Below are 17,920 nucleotides of genomic sequence, written 5' to 3'. Positions count from 1 at the left end.
GTTTACATGTTTGGGTGTGAATACCAATGAGGATCTGATTTGCACAAGTGGTAGACCATGAGGCAGAACAGTGGAAAGCAGGTTCTGGCCAGCCCTCGTTAGTTAAATGATTCAGTACTTTCTAACCCATCTCTACCTCAGATAAATGCTCCTAGGAATGCTTACTCATATGATGAAAATACTTCTGTTTGCTCCAAGAAAATCTCTTTTAATAAACAGTTTTGAAAATATAAATATAAAAATATCCTGTGCATGTAAAAATCCCCCCACCCGCATCAAAAGCAATGCACCCCACTTAGAAAAAAACAAAACACCCACAAACCATTTTCAGCTTCAGATTTACAAGAAAGACCTTACATTTCATTCTGAATGTGCGTCTTAAGCGGAAAACGGATCATGATTTATTGACATAAGCCCATCAATCTACATAGTACACAAGCAAGAAGAAAGGTCCTGCCCGAAGGAGCTTCCTTTCCCGCTCCTCTCCTCCCAGGCAAATCCCACAAAATGCCAAAAAGGATATTTTTAAAAAAAAAAAATTAAAAGCAATCTCTCTGCTGAGCAGCAGCAGCAGCAGTAGCAGTCCTTATAATACCTGTCAGGTCCGCTCTGGCCCAATGGCTATGTTATGTGTGCACATATGTCAATAGACTAAAACAAAAAAGGATTAACAAAATAATGATTAATGTCTACAGATAAAAAGCAAACACAGTATTGAAGCTTGTGGCTGGGTCGAGCTTTTTTTTTCTTTTTTCTTTTTTGGAACAGATGGCCTAAAATTCACAGAGTATTAGCCTCTTTTCCCCGCAGGCCCGGTCGTTCCACTTTCCATTCACATAAACCTCTACACAGTTCTCCCTGCCCTTTTCGTTATTGGGTTCTCCCTGTAGCCAGTTGGAGTAAACGATGGCATCGCCATTCAGGTACCTAAATTTCCCCTCCGTCTGGATATCAGTTACCCCAAGAAAGACCGACTTGTTATGCTGAACAACTATCTGTTGGATGGCTGTGTTCTCCGCAGCATTTTTGGGGGCGGCCAGCTGGCCCCCGGCTTGCAGACACTTTTGCTTCAGGTCATCAAAGGTGCCTTCGTAGCCGCTGGTTACGAATACTTTGTTACCGACAATTCGCCCTCCCGGGAATGATGCAACTAAAACAAACAAAGGGAGTGGGCATCAGGTTGATAGTCAGCCACTGTGTTTTGCGAAGCCAATAAATGGATGGCAACCTCTGCTATTTGTAACCCATAGGAATCTTGGATCTGGATAATGCTTTTAGCAACAAGATGATTAATGCCATCCTATGTAGAAACCACAGAGACTACAGCTTGCTCATCAGAAGGTAGGCGGTTCAAATCCCTGTGACAGGGTGAGCTCCCGTTGCTCGGTCCCTGCTCCTGCCCACCTAGCAGTTCGAAAGCAAGTCAAAGTGCAAGTAGATAAATAGGTACCACTCCGGCAGGAAGGTAAACGGTGTTTCCGTTCGCTGCTCTGGTTCACCAGAAGCAGCTTAGTCATGCTGGCCACATGACCTGGAAGCTATATGCCGGCTCCCTCGGCCAATAAAGCGAGATGAGCACCACAACCCCAGAGTCGGCCACGACTGGACCTAATGGTCAGGGGCCCCTTTACCTTTACCTTTACAGTGGTGCCCCGCAAGACGAACGCCTCGGAAGATGAAAAACTCACTAGACGAAGGAGTTTTTCGTTTTCTTAGCCGCTTCGCAAGACGCATTTCCCTATGGGCTTGCTTCGCAAAACGAAGCTTGCTCCGCAAGCTCCGGGGATAGCGGGGAAGCGCAGCGCGTCTTCCCCGCTGTCCCCGGACCTCTTTTGAAGCAAGGGGCAGCGGGGAGAAGATCGCTTCTCCCCGTTGCCAGCCCCACAATCTCCAGGGAGAGAGGGGAAGGCGCGCGCGCCTTCCCCTCTCTCCCTGGACCCCTTTTGAACCAAGGGGCGGCAACGGGGAGAAGCGATTCTCCCCGCTGCCCCTTCCCTTGCTTTAAAACAGGTCCGGGGACAGAGGGGAAGGCACGCGCACCTTCCCCTCTGTCCCCGGAGATTGCGGGGCAGGCAACGGGGAGAAGCAATCTTCTCACCGCCGCCCCTTGCTTTAAACAGGTCCAGGGACAGAGGGGAAGGCGCGCGGCGCTTCCCCTCTGTCCCCGGACGGTCTCCATAGGAATGCATTGATTGATTTTCAATGCATTCCTATGGGAAACCGTGCTTCGCAAGACAAAAAACTCGCAAGAAGAAAAAACTTGCGGAACGAATTAATTTCGTCTTGCGAGGCACCACTGTATGTAGAATCAAGAGAACCCTCATAGCACCTTAGCTGTGGCCACAAAGGTGACAATTGAAAATTGATGGTGCACCTGGCTCTGGCCAGGCTACCGAACATTCAAAAGAACATTTTCTTCACTGAATTTTCAAAATGTTGCAATTATTTTGCAGGAAAGGAAAACGGATCTTTAAAAAGCGGGTTCGGATAAAGCTGCAAAAGACTAGGGATAACCTACACAATTTATCCCAGTGCTTATTGAGCTTGTGCTGCAGTCATAATCTTGCAAAGACAATGTTGTTGCTGGTTCTCTAATGCTACAACAGGGGGATGATGCATACATGTGCTGGAATCTAAGGGTTACAATGAACATCCCTGTGCTATCACATATAATGTGCCCATAGACCTGTGTGTTGGTACTGGTTCTCTGTTAAGGGGCCAAACGGACCGAGAAAGATTGCAAAAGACGGTTCACAGTGTTTCTGTTACATGCAACATTTACCTTTTTGATATTTGGAGAAACTGGCTTGCAAGGCTCTTAGCTGCCCCTCTAGGTCACTGACTTGTTTTTTCATAAGGTTGACCTCTGAGAAATAATAAAATGATCATGATCTGCAAGATTCAGTACTGTAGTAATATGAGCTAAACAATATATTGCACACAGTGTGGATGTGAAACGTTTTGTTAAACCAAATGCCACCCCCGTCTCTCCAACTTCCACCCACCCAGGAACAGTAAAAATTGCCAGGCAATCCAAATGGCACAACACAATAAACATGTTGTTGTCACAGTCAATCAATTGCTGCCATAATTAATACATTCATCATTCATTCATTAATTCTATGGAAATTTAAATAATATTATGCTATATTTGGTACATAATCTCAGTGTAGAATCAAATGGAAATGAATTTGTACATTAGTGAATATTGGGTGGTGATCTCTTACTAGGTCTGTTTTGCTTGTGTGTTGGTGTATGCATGTGTGTATTAATGGTATGAATTAATTATACGATTAATGGTTCAGTGCTATTAATGTCCATCAATGGTAAACGTTTGCCCTTTTTTGAAAGAAGCCTTTGTTTATACAGATACATGTATCCATTGCTTGATCCCTCTATCAGACCTTCCTGTTAAGGCCCAAACTAGAATACATATTCCCACCCCAACCCCCAGAATGATCTGGAATTAAATACACTCTCATTCGAGTTGTGTGATTTTTTTAAAAAAAGTTAGATCCACTCTGATTGTTCACTTAAACTTTCCCTCAATAATCAGAGTTACAAAATTCACATGGATTGCACCAACTCTTCAACGCTTAAAAGGGCACAGCAAGTTAAAAGACCAGCATTAAAATTTTGCTCTAACACTTTTAATGCATCCCTTTTAACATCAACAACAAAAGGCTACCCTCCTTACCTGAGAGACCGCTGTCACCCTTGGTCCCTTTGTCACCTACAGATCCTTTATCTCCTTTGGATCCAGGAGATCCTGGTTTCCCCACTGGCCCTTGGGGACCGGTCGCTCCTTGTAATCCTATGGAGATAATAATAATAATAATAATAATAATAATAATAATAATAATAATAATAATAATTTTTATTATTTATACCCTGCCCATCTGGCTGGGGTTCCCTAGTCACTCTGGGCTGCCTCCAGCACATATGAAAACATAATAAGATGTCTAACATTAAAAACTTATTGATACAGGATTTTTAAAATAAAAAAACCCCCTAGCAAGTTAGTTGGTAGGTGGCTTCTGTTTTCCTATGCATGTTAATAACTGATAAACAGTCATAGCCAATTGGTTTAAAAGGTTGTATGCAGGAGCAGTGTGAACAAATCACCCATCTTTCCCCCCCCGTTAACTGGAAAGGAGTGTCAGAGGTTGACATGGAGCAGAAGATGAGCAAGGGCTTGGCATTACACCTGGCACCCCTGGGGCAGTGCCCTTGGGCACTGGTAAGGTGAGTTACCATTTTAAATTTCCTACAGTGACATTGAAAGCTCTGGAGCCTCGTGGAGTATTAAAACAGCAGTCCCGGGGGGGGGGGCAGGGGGGTGAGTACAGACATTTTCAATGCTCAGTATGCCTTGGAGTGATGCTATATTTGGAGTATTGTGGGGAATTTAAAATGATAGTTTTTTCATTGCAGGTGGAGTGCCACTCACTTGGGAGGGCATTCAATCCCAGGGCAATTTGCTCCTCAAATTCAGAACTGAATTTGGGGAGTGCCAGTTTCCTTTTTTTTAAAAAAAAAGTCATCTAAGTTAGTGGCCAGCTAAAAATCCCTCAAACTAACTATGCACTACATCAAGAAGTTATTTCTGTTGTCTCTTCAGAACCTTTCTCTCTCTCTCTCTCTCTCTCTCTCTCTCTCTCTCTCTCTCTCTCTCTCTTTTAAACAATTTTTTTTTTTACTAAATTTTCCATTTTAACAATTCAATCAAATCACATTAAATATTCCAAATTATAAAAATACATATCATATAGTCCAAATATTCTGCCAAATTATAAATTTTTATTGGGGCCTCCCATGCTTCAAGTTCGGTGGGGCTCTGATCATCTTATATCTCTACTGCCTTGAGTTTCCAACAGTTCCTTTAATTCTTCCTGTTGTTACCTTTCCTTCGTTCATGGCCTCTGAGTTGTTTCCACAGGCAAGTTGAAGTAAGCAATGATATGCTTCTGTGTGAAATTTGTCTGCCTATTGTTTGCTGTATATTCTCACACGCTGGTGTTTATGCCGAATTAATCCAACTCTTCAGAACCTTTCTCATGCCATCAGAATTTTGTTCAGATGCACCTTTTCGTCCACATCACTTACCTCTTTCTCCTACATCTCCTTTCGCTCCCTTTTCGCCCACTGGGCCTCTGTCACCTTTGGGCCCCGCAACACCTGTGTCGCCTTTGGGACCTTGGGCACCAGTAGCTCCTTTCGAACCTACAGCAATATTGAATGGGGAGGGGAGAATCAACAAAAATGGAAGGTACTTTGTAACGATCACAAATGCAAAAGTAGGTAAATAGTTTCAGCTCAGCCCTAGTTTGTCTGTCTGTCTGTTGTTGTTGTTCCTATGCCGCCCTTCATCCAAAGATCACAGGGAAGTTTACAATATAAAAACACAAAAATACACACAATAGTAACAAAACACCGGCCCACCTATGCGGTTTAAAAGGTCGTAGATCAGGCATAGGCAAACTCGGCCCTCCAGATGTTTTGGGACTACAACTCCCATCATCCCTAGCTAACAGGACCAGTGGGCAGGGATGATGGGAGTTGTAGTCCAAAACATCTGGAGAGCCGAGTTTGCCTATGCCTGTCATAGATGGTTTAATTAGCCAAAGGCTGGGAGAAGAGGAATGCTTTTGCCTAAACATATGTAACAAAGGTGCCAGGCAAGCCTCTCCACAAACAGGGAGCCTGGTCTCATGTTGTTGTCCTCTGGGCTTCTTGTAGAGGAGGCACATGAAGAAGGCCTCAGATGATGATTGTACTGTCTGGCTCAGCTCATATGGGAAGAGGCAGCCTACATCTTAGGTTGGACATTCTCACAGAAATGATAGCTCCAGTGTTTATATACTAACTTTGGTTTGTACTGAGGATATGATAGTCACAATTTTATTTCTAGGGGGTAGTCCTGTTAGTCTGATATACCTAAACAAACAATGATGAGGCTATGGTACTGCAGAGCAGGGGTCCCTTCCAAAGTGAGCTATGAGCTACAACTTACACCATCCTTGCCATTGGTTTTGCTGAATGGGGCTGATGGGTTCCAACAACCTCCCATGTTGGCTACCCCTGCCTTAGAAACTAGCAAATATATCATAGCACAAGCTTTTCTGGACTAGTGTCAGATGCATTTGATGAAGTGGCCTTTATCACCACATTTTATAACTTGCATGTTGCCAGAGCATGACTTCAGAAGCTGGCTGTCACAGATCACAATCTTTTTGTGACCTCAGCCTAACAATGGGAGTCAAGCTTGAGAGCTGTCAGCCTATGATGTATTTGCTTGTTCTGTCATTGGCATCCACGATGGATGTACAGTGGTACCTCGGGTTAAGAACTTAATTCGTTCTGGAGGTCTGTTCTGAAACTGTTCTTAACCTGAAGCACCACTTTAGCTAATGGGGTCTCCTGCTGCCGCTGTGCCCCACTGCACGATTTCTGTTCTCATCATGAAGCAAAGTTCTTAATCGAGGTACCATTTCTGGGTTAGCGGAATCTGTAACCTGACGCGTATGTAACCTGAATCGTATGTAACCCGAGGTACCACTGTATATATAGAGGGAAACATCAGAGGTATGGGCATTTTATGGTTGCTTTCTCCACTCACATAGCATTTATAACTTGGAAACTGTACCATACTAAGTATCTGGACAACAGGGTGGATGTGAACATTTTCAGTGTATTCTTTTAAAATCTGTGACTCGGATCCAAAAAAAAGCTACTTAGGCATGCTTAAGGACTTGGACTGACATTTAGGTCTTTTTACTTCTTTTGTTGGATGGTAGGTCTCCAGGGATATCACAAATGGCTGTTTGAGAAGCAGAAGCCCCCAACCCCACTGGGTGTGCAGAAGTAGTTGTATGCTCCTTTGGATCCTGGCCACTGTGGTATATTGAACCCTCTAGCAGAAATCCAACTATTTAGCACTTAGGGTTACCTGTTTCTCCCTTGACGCCTTTTTCACCTTGTGGGCCATTGTTGCCTTGTGCTCCAGAAGGGCCGACGCTTCCTGGAGGACCCTGCAAACCTCGGATTCCACGCGGTCCTACTCAAAAGAAAGAGGTTTTTTGAGCAGGCAGAGATATACACCAAAGGGGGAAGGTCTCTTGTGATGAGTTGCAGTGCATCAGGAGCTCCTGGGCCTTAGAACTGGGAACATAGAAATGTGCATGCCATTGTCCCAATCTGGTATGCCTTCAGAGTGGTGGAGGACGCTGTCCTAACACTAGTGTTGAAATAAGTTTCAACTGGAAGTCTGGTGAGGTTCTATACATGGACTGGGGTATGGGCACCATCTTGTCTTTCATCTCAGACAGCAAAATGTCTTGGGCCAGTCCTGTACTGGGAGCAAGGGAAGAGCACCTTGGTGGGTTTGTACTCTCGTCCAGGGAAAATGTTTGATGCCACCAATCGGCAGGATGGCCCTCTAACAAGACTTAGAGACAGATGTGGATAAAAATGTTAAAAAAGAAGTTTGATTTCTTCTAATAATATCTAGCTTTTGTTGAATTCGATGCAATACCATTCCATTTAGTCAACAACACTCCTTACCCATTGATCCAGCATCTCCTTTGGGTCCTTGCTCTCCTTGGGTCCCCTTTTCTCCTTGTGGTCCAGCTGGTCCCATTTTTCCAGGAGGACCAAGAATTCCTCTTGGTCCTGCCAACCCTGGCATTAAGTGGAAAAATGAAAAGTGGGGTTATCTTAATGATAAAGCTTACATGTGTGAGGAATGCAATACATAATAACCCAAGGGAGAAGTTTATTGAGAGGTGGGCCTTGTTTTTATTTTTCTGGAATGACAGTGGAAATGATGATATTTCTCCTTTTAACTTATGCACGATACTATAGGGTCTTTGTTATGTTGTCCCTTTCTCCCTTCATATGTCTTTCTTTCTTTCTTTCTTTCTTTCTTTCTTTCTTTCTTTCTTTCTTTCTTTCTTTCTTTCTTTCTTTCTTTTTCTGCATGGGAAGCAAACATGTTTGATGTACAGCTTAATGGTTTTGGCTATATATTGTTATAATATCATATTAAAATCTTTAAAAAGAGGGGGAAAGTGGTTTACTAAGTGGGTGAACAAGAGGCACTTGTGATGAACACAAGGCTGATAAATTACTGGCAAATCAGTTAAATGAAACGATCTCATGCCAGTTTCAGTTTAAAGATGCTAACACAAGAAGCAATGCATTGATTCCAGTCCTTGGTCATCATCATTGCTAAGTTAGCTAGGGTTGCCAAATTTCAAAAAGTGAAAATCCGGATGGAAAAGGTGTTGGCCGTAGTTGCAAAACGACACTGCCGACATTGGTTGCCATATGTCTGCCTTGACATTTAGCTCATTTCCACCCAGACACTGCTTCCGACTGCAGTATTCCAGGTATGTCTGGGAGATTCTGGATGTATGGCAATCCTAAAGTTAGCCAAGGCAGCTACATTCAAGGTGGCTGTTGCCATACATCCACCAGATGACGTTCCCATCCCCTCCCTATATTTGCTTTCTCCTCTTCTGCCTTTTCCTTCTCTGTTTGACATCATGTCCCTCTTAATCCAGTGAGAGGAGGAGAAATGCAGAACATCATGCAGTCTTGCACTTCTATCCCTCACTGTTGATGGACCTACACCATAGTCTTTACAGTATCAATTTGAAAACTTAAGATTCATTTTTATATTGATGTCATGCAACTTTGCTTTTATGTTGTCTTGGTAGAATTTTTATGCTGTTTGCATGTCCAGGCGCCGTGACCCTGCCGCCCCTGCCCAGTGGAGAAAAACCAGTCAAGACACATTCTTTTGAGCTGAATAAGAGCACTGCTTTATTGGTTGCAGATGTAAGAGGTTTGTCATAGGTACTGGGTATATCCTATAACAACCAACCTGCCTGCTGGAAGTATCTTCTCCATGGGGTCTACCTTGAGGCAAGGAGGTCCTATGACTTACATCAAATAGGTACATCTCCACCAGAATCTCCACCTTGAAGGGTACTATGGCTCTAGCCCCCACCTGGGAATCTGGATAGAAGCATCTCTTCCAGGATCCTTTTAACAGGATACCCCTTTCCCTCAGAAGGGCAGCAAGAGGCTTACAACCGCCCCTCCAACCAAGACTAAGCCTTTTACCCTCAGGTGGTGGTTTAGGCATTGGCTAAGCCTAAGTCATGGTCAGAGAAGAGGTTGTCTTAGCATTGAAAACTAACTGATATTTATCACGAGGCAATGTAATTGGGGGTCATCATGAAGTTGCATCATAAGCCGCTTTTGCTTAAATTAGGTGGGACTGCATGGTTTACTGTCTCCCCCCCCTCCAGTGTGTGAATCAAAAGCTGATCCTCAAAGAATGGGAGCTCTTAGGAAGTCACCTTTTCCATACCTTGTTCTCCCTTGTCTCCTTTTGGTCCTTGGACTCCATCTCTCCCCTTTATCCCTGGTAACCCTTTCTCAGCTGGTCCACATACAACCAGTGAGCAGGCATTCCGATCCAAGTTCTGTATAACTTGCGGTGAGCCCTGGAACGATGCTGGTGAAAATTGCGAAACCAACACAGAGAGCGTTAGAAGCACCAGCATTGTTCAGTGGTTTGACCTGGGGGGGGGGGATAAAAATTAAAGGAGAAAAGAATTAACCCAAACCCAACCGTACCAATTATAATGCCCTGCAATGAAATGAAGGCCGGCTATATGAACAAGGATTTAAAATATTGTGGGTAAAGTGTTGTTTAATAGATTGAAGTAGGGGATTATGCACCATTTCCAACACTCTTTTAATTTTATTTTGTTTCGTCATCTTTTGAACAGCTACACACAACAAGAAAGTTTTTATGCAAGGTAGGAGAACCCATTGGCCATGCTGCCTTGGGCTGATGCAAGGTGGAGCCAAGAGCACCCAGAAGAGGCCTCATGCCTATCATAATAGCTAGCACCTATATTATTACTATTATTATTGTCACTAATAATAATAATATAACCAACCCTTTGCCAGCAGGTCCCAGGGTGCGCTTTAAATTCAGTATTATAAACAGGTTTTTTTTATAAAAAAATAAACAAATAAATATTTTGTGATACAAAACAAACAAACAAACAAACAAGGAAAAGTACATATAGTGTCTCTGCTTTCAATTCATAGAGTTTTTTTTCATAGTTTGTTTACATTCAGTATGAGACTTTGGGGGGAAATAGAGGGAAGAGAGAGGGCTGTGGGGTGAGGAGCTTTTCATTCTTTTGCATAGTGTCTCTGCAGGGTTTTTGTGTCAGCGTCTCATGAGTACATCCTTTATTTATATAGTTATTTGTTTTTATTGGCATTGTGAGAGATTGGAGGGTCCAAGGTTTGGTTGGCTGCGTTTGGTTGGTTTCAGTGTGGTTTATTTGCGTGTTAGCGTGTGGGTTTTTTTGTTGTTGTGTCAGGTTAGTCATATTGGTTTGTAAGTTGTTGGGGAGGGGTTAGGTCAGTTAAAGCAAGTTACAATCTCAGGTATGGGGTGTGGGTGTCCTGAAACCACATATCTCAGGTGTCAGAGGGCAGGGTATAGAGACGTGTATTTAGCATTCAACAAAAACTGTATAGTGAAACTTCCAGACACACCTCTCCACATAAGGCACATTTCAAGAGTGCCGTACTAGATCCCATTTAGGAAAGAATAAGACTCTGCACTCTACTAGGGATGGGATTTTCTGCAAATTGCAGTGTCAAGCTTATCTGCATGGTTCCCCCCCCCCCAAAAAAAATAATAATATTCCACCCCTCCTACATCACTCCTTGATCTTGATGAGAAGTGGGCTATTTATTTATTTTTACTGGTTCTGCTAAAAATACAAATAAGACTCACACATATTAAATGCATTCTTATGCGTATCATATTACACATGTATTATGTGCTATTCAGCCAAGTTTTACTTGAAGACTAAGTAGTGGAACTAAATTAGTCATGTTCCCTAATTTCAGCAGGTGTGCTCTGAGTAAAACTTGGTTAAATACCAATTGTTATTTGCATATGCATTCCGTGTTTCCTAAAGTAGCAAGCACATAAAGAGATCCATAAAGGAATGCATGTAACTGTATTAAAAATATGCATGTAGTAATCTTTGTAATACATGCAGAAAGATAGCACAGTCGTACCTTGGATCCCAACGCCTTACGAGTCGAACGTTTTGGCTCCCAAATGCCGCAAACCTGGAACTGAGTGTTCCAATTTGTGAACGTTCTTTGGAACCTGAACGTCTGATGCGACTTCCATGGCTTCCGATTGGCTGCAGAAGCTTCCTGCAGACAATCGGAAGCCGCACCTTGGTTGCCAAATGCTTTTGGAAGTTGAACGGACTTTGGGAACAGATTCTGTTCAACAACCAAGGTACGACTGTATATTGGACTATTCCATTGAATTTGTTTTATTTCTGAGGTACCTCTGTACTGCATAGGGTTAGCAGGCACTAACTAGGCTTCGGGAAGGAGGAGGGAGGACTCTAGGACCCTGTCAGGACCCTCACACCTCCTTCCTGAAGCAAGCGTTTACTAGGCTTTGGGAAGGAGGTAGGAAGGTGCCTTCCTGGCCCTGCACACTGTGTGGGGGAGTCGCCTCCAGTTCCAGGTTCGATCTCCAGCATCTTAAATCCTGGAAAGTTGTTGCAAGTCAGTGCAAACAATACTGAGCTAGATGGACTGATCTGATTCAATAGAGGTTGCCCTCTGTAGCTGGAGATGCCCACAACTGAAGCTGGGGTTTTCCCATACAAAGCATGGGCTGTACCACTGATCTATGGCCCTTCCCCTATTATGCTTCAGCAGCATCTCTGGGCTAAATTGAGTTGATCGAAAACATGAAACCAGAAGGTTATGAAGGGGATGCTGACACCAGGTGACTATATGCAAAGCAGTCAGTTCCCAGCTCTAACTAAGAGGGTATCTCAGCCAGTGGAACTTTTATCACCTGGGTAGGGCAAGCTGTACTTGGCCAAAATATCATTTTCCCTGCATAATTATAAAAGGAATAGAAATGCCTTCTTCCTTTGCAACGGAATGCCTCCTTCCGAACAATACATTCAAAAGGACAATTTGCCAACTGCATCTAAATCAGGGTGTTAAGCAAAATGGATCAAGATACTAACAAATTACATTGCTGTTGGACACAAAATCAACTCGCCGTTAAATCTGGAGCTAATTATTAGATAAGCGCAGGCAGATGTGAAAGGCTGATACGGAAAGCACTTAATAATCAAAGGATGGATTATCAATGAAGAGAGAGTTAAGGCGGCAGATCTAGCTCTGGTTGAAATTAATCAAATCCATGGAGCACAATGCAATCTGACCCGTTTGAACAAGGAACTGGCGGCAGTCTTCAATATCGCATGTATTTCAGTCGCATAGCCTCATTAAGGAAGGACAAATTAAAAATCTACTCACTCACTTTGACGTTTCTGGTGCTCTACAAAGGCCCGGACAGGAATCATCCGTTAGGAGTTCAGCCTTCCTTTTATAGGCTACGAGTTAAGTAACACAGGCTTTGTTTTCTCAATCATGTGACCTCACAGGAAACTTATAGCCAATTTATAACACTTCAGGAACTGTTGGCCTCTTTCAACGTTGTGTAGCTGATAAGACATGCACAGAGCAAAGGATGGGATTTCCCATGGCTTGCAAAATGTAAGGAATTTGTCTTTTGGAGCAAAAGGGCTGGGGGCTCAAATATGCATGAATGATATGCTAGAACATTTTTACTATGCAGAACATTGAGCAGCACGTCTTGCCAGTAACAGGACTCAATGGTCAGGGTTTCCCCAGATGTGGCTAATGACCCCACTGGAACCAAAGAACCATAGAATTGTAGAGTTGGAAGGGACTACGAGGGTCATCTGGTCCAACCCACTGCAGGAATCTTTTGCCCAAAGAATGATAGGGTAAGTGATGGTTGTGTGGTTGACTCATAGCTGAGTGTGTGAACAGACTCCATGGAAAAGCATTGCATTTGAGGCATTGCCCAGTGATATGAAAACTTGGAACTGGTTCAAGCATGTTCAAGCTTTGATGACTGCAGCATCAGAAAAGAACAAGTGTCATGTCCTGCTCCTAGAGTCTGGTAGGCTGGCTCCTTTGGGAAGCAGGATGCTAGGCTAGAGAGGACGTTGGTCTGATCCAGCAAGTTTTATATATCCTCATGCTCTCAGAGCATAGGTAGCCTGTTGTGAACTGCAGCTCCCATCAGCCTCAGTCAGCATGGCCAATAGCCAGGTATGATGGGTGTAGCAGTGTAAAGCATCTAGAGGGCACTACGTTGACTACCCATCTTAGACTATGTGGCTATCTAGTTTGGCAACCCCAGATGCTCATGGGAGGCCCAGAATTGAGGCTTGAATGCAATAGTGCTCTCCTCATGTGAATGGACCATCATAGATGGTCTCATACACAACGTTGCTCATTGGAGTCAGGCCACATGTTAGCCTGCCCATCAATAAGTGCTCTAAGATGTAAAGTGGCCTTATTCTAAACCTGACCATCCATCTGTTTTATGCTGTACTGTCTACTCTCAATGGCAATAGCTGATCCAGGTCTCAAGCAGAGTTTACTCCAGCTCTACTACAGTGGTACCTCTGGTTAAGAACTTAATTTGTTCTGGAGGTCCGTTCTTAACCTGAAACTGTTCTTAACCTGAGGTACCACTTTAGCTAATGGGGCCTCCCACTGCCACCGTGCCGCTGCTGCACGATTTCTGTTCTCATCCTGAAGCAAAGTTCTTAACCTGAGGTACTATTTCTGGGTTAGCGGAGTCTGTAACCTGAATTGTCTGTAACCTGAGGTACCACCGTACTAGAAATTGTCTAACTCACCTTCCCCAATCTTGGGTCCCCAAATGTTCTCAGATTACAATTCCCATCATACCCAGCCAACTCAGCTAATAGTCAAGGATGGTGGAATGTGTGATCCAACAACTTTTGGGGACATCTTGGGGAAAGCATTTCTAACTATGTATGGTACCAGGGGTAGCTACCGTACTTATCTGTGAATAGCATCTACATCACCCTTGTGCTATGACTCCTCCTCGCCATTATGCACATGAAAGAGTGACCTTTTCTGTGGTGTTTGATCTATGATACCTCATTCAGACATGCAAATTGGCACTTTATGTAACATGCGATTGCCACGAACGACTTTTTAAAAAGCTGTTTCTCTCGCATCCAGTTGTGCAAGATTTTGGCTCACTCCCAACTCCTCCCCGTAAAAAGCATGGCATAGCTGAATAACCAGCTCCACCTTACCAAATTGTTGTGCAACATCATGTTCTTTGGGGAGTGCTTAAGGAACTCCAAATATGTTATAATCACCCATGGGTAATCCTGCCAACGCCCCTTTGAAAGAGAGACACACACGGTTTTTTCACACAAAGATTTTCTTCAACAACAGTATTTCACCAGGCATTCTAAAGCTGATCCATTTCCATAAGCTTTCTGACCCCTCCTCTCCCTGAGCTCTGAGTCTCCAGCTTTAAAAATCAGCAGTTAAAATGGTGCTCTCTGAAACAACAGTATATTAAGTACCTGGCATGTGCTTATGCATTGTTTGCAAAATCCATAGCTTAGTACTCTGTATAGTACTTTTTCAGCACATTTCTGTCTCTTGCGAAAACGTTTCAGCAAAGTAAATGGAACCTCCTTAACTGCTCATTTCAACAGTCACAATAGTGCTTCGCAGAGCCCCAGGACCACCCTGTAATTTCCTGCCTGTGATTCCATACTTAAATCATGGCATTTGCTGCCACGAGATGTGGTGATGGCCCCTAACATGGATAGCTTTAAAAGGGGGTTAGAAATAGTCATGAAGGTTATCAATGGCTACTAGTATGCCTCTGCATAGCAGTTGCTGAGAATCATGAATGGGATGGGGCTGAGTGGTTGAGCTTGGATAGCTCAGTTGGTTAGAGCACGGTGCTGATAAGGCCATGGTTGCAGGTTCAGTCCCCATATGGGACAGTTGCATATTTCTACATTGCAGGGGGCTGGACAAGATGACCCTCAGTGTCCCTTCCAACTCTACAGTTCTATGACTACATGAAATAAAAGTGAATTCATGTCCTGATTGAGCGCTTCCTGGAGCTATTGGATTGGCCACTGTGGGAACAGACTGCTAGATGGGGCCTTTGGTTTGATTCAGCAGCACCAAAGTGCCCCAGCTACTCTGGACAGCTTCCAACAAAATATTGCAAACACTTTAGAAAGTAATGCCAGCATACTGAATGAGAATTTTTGTGTGTGTGAGAGAGAATGGACATTGCATTGCCAATGGCCCATCTAGTCCAGCATCCTGTTCCCACAGTGGCCACCCAGATGCCTGTGGGAAACCAGGGTGCAGAAGATGAACACAACAGCAATCTCCCCTCCCTTGGTTTCCAGCAACCATGGAGGCAGAGCCACAACCATTATAGCTACTCTCTATTGATAACCATCCTCTCCATAAATTTGTCTTTTGAAGCCATCCAAGTTTGTGGCCATCACTGCTGCTTGGGGTAGCATGTTCCATAGTTTGACTATGCACTGTAGGGAAAAGTACTTTCTTTTTTCTATCCTAAATCTCCCAACAGGAACAGCACCAGTCTAATACATCCTGGGAGGGAATTCCAAAGGGGAGATGCACTAAAGGCCTCTTGTCCAATTCTTTCCTCTTCTCCATGTTGAGCTGTTGAGGCATACATTTCAATTGCATGTTATGTCTAGGCAAGCAGGCTAGTCTGAACTTTTGTGGGCAAGTAAGGTTTGGTTCATTTGAGCCCTAGTCAGGAAAAATCTCAGGTAAGGTTTGAGTAGGGCCAGCATCCAAAAGGGATGAATGACATTCCATTATTGGGTGCACTATGAGCTCACATAACTATTAAACCTACCAGTAATCCAGGAAATGGTTTTACCACTAATACCACTTTTGCCAATAAGGTACTCTTTGTCTTCCACATGTCCTATATCTCTGGCTGACAATGACCTGCTGTGATGATGATTTAATTTTAAAGTCATTCTTGGCATATGGAACAAGTTCAAAGGAAAACAGTCTGAAACTGGAGGAACTCTCCAAGATAAAGGAATCGTTTGTGCAAATAAATCCGTGTGGGCAGAGCCAGAGAGGGCGTTGTTATAGAGGCACAAGCATTCCGCCCCTCCTGATCCAGTTGCAGAATTAGACTGCTATTATAGATATAATATGATGAAGAATGGCAACTGGTGTGTGCATCTGAGCAGGGGGGCAGGCAATGGAAGTAAGGAAATAAGGAGATAAGTATTTTATAATTGCATGGTTTCATGCCTTCCTTGTTTACTTGAGTCTTTCCCCAACACTGTGTCAACAGAGTTTAATGGGCTTCACCAGTTCAAAACAACTGCTGTGCAGTAAGGATTATCCTTGTTATTTGTCTAGAAATTTTCAATCTCCTCTTCCCCCACTGATATTAATAGCTTTGCAGGGTGGGGGAAGTCCAGTCGTAGTATGAGGAAGGGCCTTGCCAGCACTGGCGCCAGCTGTCGGCATCCACAGGCAGCTGCTAAGATCTCCATACAAAAGCAGAACTCACTGTCACTGAGAGTATGGCATGCTGGGAGGCCAGGCATGTGAGCCACCATTTTAAATTTCCCATAGTTCCCTGGACTGTTATGGTGGGTACTTTCAGGCAAGCACAAATGGGGGAGGATGCAGCTAACATTTCTTCCTCCCACCCTCCCTTCTTACTTTGCACTTCTGGTACAAATTGTGACATAATAATAATAATAATAATAATAATAATAATAATAATAATTTATTATTTATACCCCGCCCATCTGGCTGGGTTTCCCCAGCCACTCTGGGCGGCTTCCAACTGAATATTAAAAACAGTACAGCATTTCCCACTTGTATATTATTATTATTATTATTATTATTATTATTATTATTATTATTATTACATTTCCCACTTGTATATTATTATTATTATTATTATTATTATTATTATTATTATTATTATTATTACTACTACTACTACTTATTTATTTACACCCCGCCCTCCCCAGCCAAGACCAGGCTCAGGGCAGCTAACACCAGGTATAAAAACAATTGATTAAAATACAACTTAAAAACAATATTAAAATACAACATTAAAATGCAGCCTCATTTCAGTAGAAACTCAAATCAAAAACTTTTTGGGGATGAAAACATCAAATCTTCACCAAGGCCAACTATCCAGACTGGTCCTACGTGGGCCAGAAAAAAGCCAGGGAAGTCCCCAAATAGGAGTTCCATCACAGAAGGAGAAAGGGAAAAGGAAAGAGGGGGAGGGGATCAAGTTGATTCCAAGCCAAAAGCTTGTGAACCCATAATGTGTCTTGAACCCGTGACAGGATGTCAGGTGGATCCAGCCAATGTGCCTTCAGCAGGGCCAGCCTAAGATGTTGTGCTACCCGAGGCAAAGAACAAAATAGCCTCTCCCAGAAACCAACTGGAATTTCAGTTGGGTTTTTTCTTCTTTTTCCAACGCTGGCAATGGGGGAATTCTTCATGGCACTTGAGGGCAGCAGTCTAGTTTAGGGGGTATAGGACTGGCAACGTTGGACACAGAACTCTGCCCTATATAATAGGGGGGCATGACTGGGAGGCTGTGGGTCATTGCCCACACCCCGCTAGCAATATCTGCCCCCTAAGGCAGTTTCTGCACTCTTCATAGTAATACGCTGGCCCTGGTTATCACCTGGGTCTACCTAAAGGAGGAACTGTAGGGAGACCAGCCAAGGAAGCCTCCTTGTATTTAAAAAACCCACCGGGATCCAGCTTGCTTGCTATTCGGAGATGACCCTGCCATGAAGCAGATTGCCTTTGCCTTCCTGACAATCTTCATTCATCTCAGCCTGCCCTCAACTACATAGGATCTGCCCAAAGTGCCTTAAACGCATGCAATGTCTTATATAAAGCATGT

The 17,920-nt window shown here is 43.5% G+C and overlaps 1 protein-coding gene and 1 long non-coding RNA gene across 3 annotated transcripts in view; one reads left to right on the top strand and one right to left on the bottom strand.

Moving 5' to 3' along the window:
- Positions 1 to 17,920, top strand: part of LOC310706768 — a 93,388-nt gene that overhangs the window by 16,845 nt on the left and 58,623 nt on the right. The gene's annotated exons all lie outside the window — the stretch shown is intronic.
- On the bottom strand, positions 557 to 12,674 carry LOC310706561 (uncharacterized protein). Of its 2 annotated transcripts, none has more exons than XM_083502792.1 (8): positions 12,410 to 12,674; positions 9,380 to 9,591; positions 7,564 to 7,680; positions 6,950 to 7,057; positions 5,107 to 5,223; positions 3,698 to 3,814; positions 2,783 to 2,866; positions 557 to 1,150 (listed from the first exon to the last, which is right to left on the bottom strand). In XM_083502792.1, the coding sequence occupies exons 2-8, from the start codon at positions 9,573 to 9,575 to the stop codon at positions 774 to 776; spliced, it is 1,116 nt and encodes a 371-aa protein (XP_083358918.1). In that variant the 5' UTR covers positions 9,576 to 9,591; positions 12,410 to 12,674; the 3' UTR covers positions 557 to 773. The 2 variants fall into 2 exon arrangements, with proteins under 2 accessions (XP_083358918.1, XP_083358917.1); XM_083502791.1 differs by having other exon boundaries at positions 12,406 to 12,465.

Source organism: Podarcis liolepis, assembly GCF_965112155.1.
Source record: "Podarcis liolepis genome assembly, chromosome: 5".
In the NCBI taxonomy this organism is placed as follows: Eukaryota; Metazoa; Chordata; class Lepidosauria; order Squamata; family Lacertidae; genus Podarcis; species Podarcis liolepis.
Note: the sequence above shows the minus strand (reverse complement) of the source record. Positions and strands in the feature narration are given on the sequence as shown.

What these genes read in the sequence shown, in the direction of transcription:
- LOC310706561 (XM_083502792.1), bottom strand. Translation starts at nt 9,575, where the DNA reads ATGCTGGTGCTTCTAACGCTCTCTGTGTTGGTTTCGCAATTTTCACCA. An exon ending in AGGCGTCAAGGGAGAAACAG is followed by an intron (nt 5,224 to 6,949) that starts GTAACCCTAAGT and finishes ATATTGCTGTAG; the next exon opens with GTTCGAAAGGAGCTACTGGT. An exon ending in AGGAGATGTAGGAGAAAGAG is followed by an intron (nt 3,815 to 5,106) that starts GTAAGTGATGTG and finishes TTATCTCCATAG; the next exon opens with GATTACAAGGAGCGACCGGT.